The sequence below is a fragment of the Vigna radiata genome, chromosome 9 (genome assembly GCF_000741045.1).
Source record: "Vigna radiata var. radiata cultivar VC1973A chromosome 9, Vradiata_ver6, whole genome shotgun sequence".
In the NCBI taxonomy this organism is placed as follows: domain Eukaryota; kingdom Viridiplantae; phylum Streptophyta; class Magnoliopsida; order Fabales; family Fabaceae; genus Vigna; species Vigna radiata.
The window spans coordinates 7319470-7329606 of NC_028359.1; the positions used below are offsets into that span (position 1 = coordinate 7319470).

General features: G+C 33.8%; 2 protein-coding genes across 2 annotated transcripts; both read right to left on the minus strand.

Moving 5' to 3' along the window:
- Positions 1 to 530: 530 nt before the first annotated feature.
- On the minus strand, positions 531 to 1484 carry LOC106773225. Its single transcript, XM_022786306.1, has one exon. The coding sequence runs from the start codon at positions 1353 to 1355 to the stop codon at positions 783 to 785; it is 573 nt and encodes a 190-aa protein (XP_022642027.1). The 5' UTR covers positions 1356 to 1484; the 3' UTR covers positions 531 to 782.
- A 5239-nt stretch (positions 1485 to 6723) lies between these two features.
- LOC106773938 lies at positions 6724 to 7518 on the minus strand. The gene has a single exon (XM_014660705.2). The coding sequence runs from the start codon at positions 7300 to 7302 to the stop codon at positions 6823 to 6825; it is 480 nt and encodes a 159-aa protein (XP_014516191.1). The 5' UTR covers positions 7303 to 7518; the 3' UTR covers positions 6724 to 6822.
- Positions 7519 to 10137: the final 2619 nt, after the last annotated feature.

Genomic DNA, 10137 nt, shown 5'->3' on the forward strand with positions numbered 1-10137 from the left:
TTAAACGCGTTTCTCAATTAACATTGAAGCAAACATGTGTCAAATAGTGTAAACAATCCAAATGATATAATGAAACATGCTTGAAACAACAAATAAAGTTAAAAAAATTTGGTAAAAATGATTAAAACCAGAGTTTTCTAAAGTTGAAAGACTAAATTGTACCTTAGTTTGAAAAAGAAACTAAAACTAAAACCGTCCCAAAGTATAGGGACTAAGAACATATTTAACCCTTTTTTTTTTTAATTTTAAGATTTTATTTTAAAAAATTCTAAAATATTTTTTTTAAATATTTGTAGATATCAAAGATTTTAAAATACCTGTGGATAAATTTTAAAAAAGTAATTGTTAGATATCGAGACACGTAACAAGTAGATTTTTTTATTACAATTTAGATAGTAAATAAATATTATCAGTATCCAATCATACTCGTTGTCATTTCTAAATATAAATAAAGGAAGAAGAAGAATCATACTCCGGAAGATTTGCATACACTAATACTCTACAAGGTAATATAGGTAAGAAGGAGAATTAAGCATTAAAAATGTTGTGAAGTTTAAATGAGATTCTAAAGACACAAATATTAGCGTAAAGGGTAATGATGGATAAGGTAACAACAAAGATAAAGCTTGCAAGCAAAGGAATACCATCAGAAAAATTAGTATATTTTGTGGCAGCTTTAGTATCAACTCAGATAACCTCATGCACACCAAGCAACCAAGGACGTAAACAAACTATGTAGTAAACTTAAAATCCATGTTTGAAGATAATCTATATAAAGAAAATCAACCCTCAACCTTCAAAAGTTTAGCAAACCAATTAACTGGAATGCCAATGACAACACGATTTGATTTGTTAGGGTTCATACGAAATCCTGTAACTTCCCTTTCAATTCCTGTAGAGTTCACCATCTTTACGTCTTTCTCTTGCTCCGTTTCTAAACACAAATTATCCACCATCTTCACTGAGAAATTAATAACTCCGTTCCGTCGACCATCCCAGCCCCTTAAACCATAGCAAAAACTTTGAGGAACATTTTCAGACAAAACACTGTCATTTTTGACACTAACTAAATCCGAAAGAGCAATCCTTGCTACTCCGACAGGACGAGCTTCTTTGTATTTCTTGCATTGCACCTCAAACGTAACAGACCTTGCATACGAAGGAACCTCCAACACCAATTTCTCATTCCATGCATGCACTCCATCATTTCCATTCACCATTTTGGTCCTGCAACAGTTCAAAGACTCAGCACGAACAACAACACAGACCTCGGAAACTGAATTTCGATCCAGTCTTATGTTTTCTCCCGACACAACGGTGATCTCCAACATGCGTTTTTTCTGGTTTGCCTCCATATCTACGAGAACTTTTGGACTACGTAACTACGTATGTGTTTGTACGTTAAGGAAAGATTGTTTGAGATGAAAGAGTAGGAAAACCGTGAGGGCCTTAAATACAAGAGTTTTATAGGAAAATATGAGGAAAGAAAGGATGAAAGAACATAGAATTTGTTGTATATAACAATGGCTGAAAATTTAACTCTGTTTGAAATCGTGTACAATTTAATAAAGAAGAGATGTTGACCTTGAATTTTGTTGTGGTAATTTACGTCAAACGTGCTTTGCCGAGTCATTAATTTCCACCAACAGTTTTGTACTATAGAAGACTTTTTCCACACGTAATTTCAATGTTTATATATCTTCTTCATGTGGAATCTGCTTGTTATATAAATTTCCTCAACTTTTTAAATAAGTTAATTTCAATAGTTTTTTAAATAATATATATTGATTATATATTTTTTTAAAGTAAAATAGCTCTTGTTAGTTTTTTTCTTTTCACCTATTTGGTTTCCAATGTGAAATGGATTAAAAAAACAAAAATTGTCAAGACAGAGATAACTTCAACGACTAAATTATATAATATGTGAAAGAAGTTAAACAATTTGAAGATTGTACAATAAAGAAATTTAGAGACCATGTGCCTTCACCTGAAATTATGTGTGTATATTTGATTTAAACAAATATTTAAAAGGCAAAGTTGAAAATAAAATATATAAATCAAAAGAATATATATATATATATATATATATATATATATATATATATATATATATATGAATATTTTGAAGCAAAATTGTAATGCCCCGGCAACTTACAGGGACTGTTGACTGCCCCCACACATCACCACGAGACTTTCCAGTGTGCTTTGTCCTCACTCGCACACTTTCCGGGAACCCATCCCAAAATTTCTCCAGGCTAAGCACGCTTAACCATGGAGTTCTTATGAGTTAGGCTTCCGAAAAGTAAATGCATTTTGGTGATATAGGTAGCCAAATCAATTCCTTTAAGCTATCCTTCAACTGTATAGTCCCATACCTATACAGTCTCCAGATCCCTCTCATTCCGGTGTATGTTCGATTCGTCCATGTGCCCCTTCCACTCGAAGCCTGCCAGGAACCGCTCCTTGTCCGTGCCCCCTGCACCATGCTTCTTGCACCGGCGATCACTCCCCGCCCTCGTCAGTGCCAGGGTGTCACAAAAATGATAATATTTTCATATTCAAATGTTAATTCATTAATCAAATAATTGAAAAAGATTAAAATAATATTTTTTTATTCTGAAATTAAATAAATAAAGTTTTAAGGTAAAAAAAGTGAAGAAACTGAAATTTATACGACTTCATTAAAATAGAAAAGGAAATTGATATTTTGACATCAATTTTTGACACTATACACGTGTCAAAATGTGGTTGGAAGATTTCAAATTAAAAAAGTTGAGATAAGGACATATTTAGAAGAGAAAAACCAAAGTTTTTTTTTTTAATTTGAAATCGTCCAACCACATTTTGACACGTGTGCAATGTCAAAATAATGTCAAAAAATTGGTGTCAAAATATCATTTTCCAATAGAAAAATTAAAATTAAAAATGGTGTATCCGATTTCTTTTTGAACATAGAAGTCATATAATAAAAAAAATCGTTTTTTCAAATTATCCATTTGTATAATTTTCTAAACGTTTATATATTTGTACAAATTTTAAAAAAGTTATTACTGATCTCATTTAATAGAAAAACATATATTAAAAGATTCAAACACATTGTTCAAAGTTTTCTAATCAGCTAAGCCAAAATCATGTTTGAAGTTCATAAATTCGTGCTGGTGTTTATATTGGAGGATGAATTTAAAGATATGAAAAATGAGTGAATTTGAAAAGAAAGAGAAATGATTATCATATTGATTGAATTAAGAGAAAGATATATAATGAAAAATGAAAAGAAATTAAAATAAAGTTTATAAAAATTTACAAATAATTTGGTTGATATATATAGGTTTAATGTTTTGGTAGGTCCTATTTTTACTCAGAATCTCAAATAGGTTCCTTATTTGTTCGATGTTTTATTTGAGTTTTTATTTTTGTAAAATTGAAATAAATAGAGACTTGCTGTCAAATTAAACAAACGACATTTTGATGGCCTTACATGCCATACTGAGGGTTTTGTTTAATTTGACGTGTTATTAAAAACGTGTGTGAAGTGTATTTTGTATTGAAAAATGGAGTGCAAAGAGGGGAAATCAAATTTAATTAAGGACAAAGTGGGCAAAAAAAATTAAATTAAGTGCAACCTTTTCTCTGCAATTGACAAATTGAAATCAGATTGGGGAAAGAAGATTGGGGCTTCGTATTAGAGTTCATGGGAGAGAAAAAAAGGTCGTTTTTGTTCAATTAGAAGAGATGGATAATCAAATGCAGAAGCCACAGGCTTGTTCATCTTCGATTTCGATTTGTCAATTGCAGAGAAAGGGTTGCACATAATTTAATTTGTTTTGTTCACTTTTCCCTTAATTAAGTTTGATTTCCCCTTTTTGCACTCCATTTTTTAATACAAAAAACACTTCACACGTGTTTTTAATGTCACGTCAGATTAAACAATACCCTTAGCATGCCACGTAAAGCCATCTTAAACGTCATTTTTCCATTTTGATGGCAAGCATCTATTTGTTTCAATTTTACAAAAATAAGGACTCAATTGAGATACCGAATAAGTAGAAGACCTATTTGAGATTCTGAACGAAAATAGGGATCTACCGAAACATTAAATCATATATATATTATTTTGGATATTATTATTTAGTATTAATATTATTAATATTATTTAAGTTTTTCAACATATTCATGTGAAAGTTGTTAAATGGGACTTGCACATATATTTTATAGAATATGAAGGTGTACATGAAAAAGAAGTCGTTATGGTTGTCTTCTTTTCCATGGAACACCCACTTGTTCTTCTTATATACCATCAACTTAATGAAAAAGTCATACTCATGAGTCTTTAGAAGGAAGCTCCATGCAGTCCAATACCCCAGCTCCCTCTTCATTCAGAAGCACGTCACATACTACTTTACATCTTTAGACGCCCTGGTTGGTTGTGTTGATCTCCACGCCACCAAACATGAAACTTGTAAGTCCGGTGTGAGCGGACTTATTATTATCTACATTAGCCGCATTGTCAACCAGACTCTCATACTACTGGATTGACTTGAAGGTGGAGGAAGATATAAATCCTGACGCTGACGAAGATGCATCATCATTGTATCCTCAACCACCCCCTCTCAAAAGACTCCTGAGATGAAGACAAGTTAACCATCAACATTATTACTTGAAAAGAAGATATCACCCGGTAGGCAGAGAAGGTTAAAGAAAATGGTGAAAATAACGGGGAAGACACACCCCTATTTATAGTCAACCAAACATCCTCCCTTCTACCGGTAGCGATCGTTGGATCAAGTCGGGATCTCATGGCCCATATCATGTGACCATGCAGATTATGTCAGGTGGGAACCACAAAATGTTTCGCATCCTTTTCTAACGGTCACGTTTTATCAGGGGATGAACGGTCTCAGACATCTTTAATACCCACTAGACTGAACGACCATCATTTTCCATTTAGCAAACCCCTTTGTAAGTTGTCCCAAGATCGGACTTTGGGAGTCTATGTAATGTATGATTGTGTGGATTAGGAGTTGACTAGGTGATCATCCTCTCACACCTAGAGGTAGTTTTCGAAGATCGGACGATCATTAATGGAAATTTCTAACCGAACGATGATTCTCCTAATATAGATATAATATTCTAGGCATGAATATACACTTTCCTAAAAACAATATTTCGTCTCTTATAAGAGTGAAGGGGATCACGAAATCTGCTTTTGAGATACAAAGAAGAAATACAACAATAATACTCACTCTTAGTATTAACATCAAACAAGAATAAAATTCTCACAAATTGATTTGTGTTAAACGACAAAATGTAGAGAAAAAGTCACTAAAGTCTTTCCTTTCAATAGAGCACATGATCCCTTTATGTAGATGTTTATCAAGCATCTATTAAATCCAAGAGATACCAAATTTTGATTAGTTGCATTTATTTATGAATGATTGTAACTCTTCATAAATAATTGTAACTTTTTATGAATGATTGTAACTCTTCATGAATAATTATATCTCTTCATGCATGAATATGAAAACTATCTCTAATACTCTTAAATTCCAACACTATTGGGACGTGATTAGGCCGATGTTAATTAAAAATCTATTTTGAAACCTATAAATATCAATTTAAGATAAATAGGTGGGTAATCACGTTTATTGTATAATTAACTTTAATAATTGAACGGTCATTTATTGACTTAAGGGTTTGGAATACCTTTTCCAAATAATCCTTACACGATATAAAGGAGTAGTGGAGTAAAGGTTCAGAGAACAAAACAATTTGAAAATTGTTTGAAGTTAATATGGAGTTTTGTATTTAGGATAGTTGGTATCGAATCCATTACCGAAATAATTATTATTTAGTACTAACATTATTATTTATATTATTAATATTATTAAACTATAAATTTATTTATATTAATATTAATTGTAATGTTTATTATTATTATTATTAAATTACTATATCAAATTATATAAAAGTACAATATTTTGATGTTGAAGAGTTTCCCTACTTTTCTTTGTACATGAAAGGAAAGTATAAAAAAAATCATGATATCCAATTTCTCAATTTCTCTTTGTTTTTCGCAGTTTCATCTCAAATCCACGGATCCTTTTGAGAGATTTTATGAAGGATCCTGATATTTTGATACTATTTTTAACAATTTTTTGACAACAAAACATATGTTATTATTTTATTGATCTGTTTAAATTTATATTTAAAAAATATCTTAAACGAAACAATCACAAATTATCATATAAATGTTGTAAGAAATTAATTGTTAGAAAAAAATTTTCCTTTCATTAACGTGTGTGGCTATGAAAAAAAAGGACCCGATATATAATTGACATAACTTTATGAGTTGACATGGTACTATCTAGACCTTAATCTTATTAAGAGTTCATCGTTCAATTCTTGATAAACACCTATGATAAATCTATATGTAGAAAATTTATCAACACTTAATTTAGTAAAGACTGACCATTTATTCATTTTTTATATTTTATTATAACAATATTTTTATTAAATATTTTGATTTTAAGTATATCGAGATTCATTGTTTAGGCAAATAATTGCAATTCAGATGTCTTTGTTTCGAATTAATATTTTTATAAACATTACTTTTCCATGAATGTCAATTAACATATGAGATCATTATTGTTTTGAAATCTAAAACTTTATTACGATTTTTTAATAAATAATTCAATAATTACGAAAAATGTTAAAGGACAATATTTGCTTAAATTGTAGCAAAACAAATATATTTAAGAAAGTTTTTATCCATAAACGAAATCATTGTTCTAATCTCAAATCTATTACGTTAATATCCTAGAATTAGTTCCACCAAAGTGGAACACCAACAACAACTTCATCAGACTGTTCAATTTCCACGAACTCATCACCGGAATTCTTACTCACCACCATACCCTTCACCGGTTCCGGAACCGCCACTCTAACCGCGAAATAGATCACCCCGTTTCTCTTCCCTTCCCAGTCCCTCAAGCGGTAACTAAACACTTGCATAGAATTTTCCGGCGTAAGAAAATCGGAAAGTGAGATTCTGGCGACCCCAACAGGTCGAAGAGCCTTGAAGCTGTTGCTTTGAACCTCGAACGTGATGGAGCGTGCATGCAAAGGCATGCCCACCATCAATCTCTCGTTCCACGAAAACAGACTCCTTTCGGTGGCGCCACTGTCTTTGGCCATCTTGGTGGTGCAACACTTTAACGACTCTGCTCGAACCACCACGTAGGGGTCCTCCTTCACGCGAAGGTTTTCACAACATATAACTGTGATCTCTAACACTGTACCCATAAACAATGAATTAATCTAATATAATATAAGTGTTATATAACTAATTATGTTTGTTGTTATAAGAAGAGGGGTGAAGTTTGTTTTATAGTAATGGAACTTGTTATTCTGATAGTACGAGGAAGCGTGAGGGATAATTATTAAGTTCTTTTCGTGTTTTTTTTTTTAAACGTGTGTTGACTTTATGACTACGGACTTTGACTTTCCGCGGCGGCAAAATTTTACTGCGATGATGACGCCACATAATACGCCGATACGATGCGGAATTATGTTTTTTGAAATTGAACGGTGATTTGCGCGGACAATGCACGAACCTTCGGGAACACGTTTTTTCTTTCACAAATATATATATATATATATATATATATATATATATATATATATATATATATATTATTAAATGTATTATATATTTCTGTTTACACTTTTTCTGTTTTGTACAACTGTTCCTATGAACAGTAATCTGTTTTTAGGGTTTCTGTTTTGGAGATTTTGTTGTTTTCTATTAGTTAGTCGGTCAGATAGTTTTTGTATACTTATCGGAACTCTATATAAGGGATTCCAACCTTTGTAATATATACAACATTCAATCTGAATAAAACACATCACTTTATTTTCTATCTAGATGTTTTGTTCGGTAAAAGAGCTTACCTTGGCTACGCAATGGCCCACTCTGACTTCTCTTTTCCACCGACCATGGTCATTGGCGTTGCTCTCGCAAACAGACACGCGAAGCTTTTCTCACCTAACTTCTGAAGTTTGGAGACTTCCAGAGAGACTTTTGTCTCACACGAGTTTTGGGCCACAAGTTTTGGGCCTTCTTTTTTTTTACTCTAGGCTGGCAGATTTTTCTACATGGTACTAGAGCAGGTCTTGGACCTGTTCTGCCACTGATTCCGCTGCATATTCTTCTTCTTCTTGATCCCACTCTTGTTTTCTTTAAACTTTTCTTGCTCTTATGGAGAAGGTGGACCAAACCAACAATCCCACCAATCCCTACTACCTACACCCAGGGGAGAACCCATACACCTCCCTCATATATCAGGATCTAAATGAATCCAACTACATTTCATGGAGTAGAAAACATGATGAGAGCCCTCCTCTCAAAGAACAAACTGAAATTCATAGATGGAGGAATCACAAAGCTAAGAAAGGATGATAGTCTTTTCGATTCTTGGGAAAGAAGCAACATGATGGTGCTATCTTGGATCACCAAGACTCTCTTACCCCAAATAGCAGAGAGTGTGATATATGTGGAGAATGCACAAGAACTATGGGAAGAATTGAAAGAAAGATTTTCTAAAGGTGATCACTTTAAATTTTCAGATTTACTCCAAGAAATCCACTCTATTAAGCAAGGTGAAAGCCAGTATTTTACTGATTTGAAGATTGTGTGGGAAGAGTTAGAATTTTTAAGATTCCAGCCCTGATTATTCTTCCACTGGTTCTGTTTTTCAGTGGTGTTGGCAAGGATCTTGCTGTCATCACTAGTAAAAAAAAAGGATTATACAGCGCACATTATGCCACGGTTCACCAGAAACCGCAGCATAATGTTGCGCGGTAGCAGTTCTGTAAATAAATTGAACTTATATGCCGCGGTTCCCCACTTAACCGCGACATATACCCATGTCCACCAACCCGTTTGACTTCACGTCAGGGGAAAAAATTTAATGACAGGGGAATAGGTCGCGGTTCTCTGACCAACCGCGGCCTATACTGTAACGCCCCGGCAACTAAGGGGATTCTGAACGTTGGGGAATAGGCCGCGGTTGGAGAACCGCGGCCTATTCCCCCTGCTACCTGCTGACATTCCCCAAAAGGCAGTTGGGAGGCAGTTAAGGGGATTCTGAACGTTGGGGAATAGGCCGCGGTTGGCCAGAGAACCACGGCCTATTCCCTGGTCTGAGTAAATTTTTAAAATTGTCAGAGTATATGCCGCGGTTGGGCGCTGAACCGCGAACCGCGGCATATAAGTTAAGAAAAATTTCAAAAATGTCATTTTGTTTTATTTTTTTAAAATGAATAGGTCGCGATTTAGTGTAGAACCGCAACCTATTCCCTATTTATGCCGCGGTTAAGTGTAGAACCGCGGCAGATTCTCTTTCTGATAGTTAAAAAAAAAACTTTGTACAGTTTTCTTCTTCCACGCGATTTTCAGAAAACAGAAACGAAACTCCCACCGCTGCAAGCTTTTCTCCGTCTGGACTCTACTTCTCCGTCCATTATCGTCTCCGTCTGCTTCCCGAATCGTCATCGTCCCCGTCGGACCAGTGCTTCTCTGCCGCCGCCACATTGACGCCAGCCCAAATCGTCTAGGTGCCAGACTTCTCCTTCGCGACCAGTGCCCCTTCTTCTCCGCGACCAGTGCCAATCGGACTAGTGCTTCTCTGCCACACCCCTTCTTCTCCGCCGCGCCAAAACCAGGTATTGCACTAAACTGGTTTGATTTTAATATATGCTTGATTGCTTGCTTGTGATCAAATGTTCTTGGAATTGATTTGCATTAGTTTGAGTTCAATGAATAGAATAGGATATAGTTGAAGTTGGATTTGTCACTTGTTGAATAGCTATTCCTATCGTAATTAGAAGTTTAGAGATTGTAATCAAGATCAAGATGATAGCTTCCACACATTACAAAAAACTTATATGAGGATGATTTTTTTTTTCAAAAGTAAATTACTATATTTACAATATAAGTATAACGCGTTACATAAAAATAAATTCGTTAAATTGGTTCATTCGATTTTAGTATTTTAAAAAATAATCTTTGATACAGGGAAAATAGGATAAGGAAGAAAGAAATGAGTGAAATATTAATGTAGAGATTTTGAAAAAATA

Excerpts from the sequence above, each read along its gene's own strand:
- LOC106773938 (XM_014660705.2), bottom strand. The coding sequence starts at position 7,302 with ATGGGTACAGTGTTAGAGATCACAGTTATATGTTGTGAAAACCTTCGC.
- LOC106773225 (XM_022786306.1), bottom strand. The coding sequence starts at position 1,355 with ATGGAGGCAAACCAGAAAAAACGCATGTTGGAGATCACCGTTGTGTCG.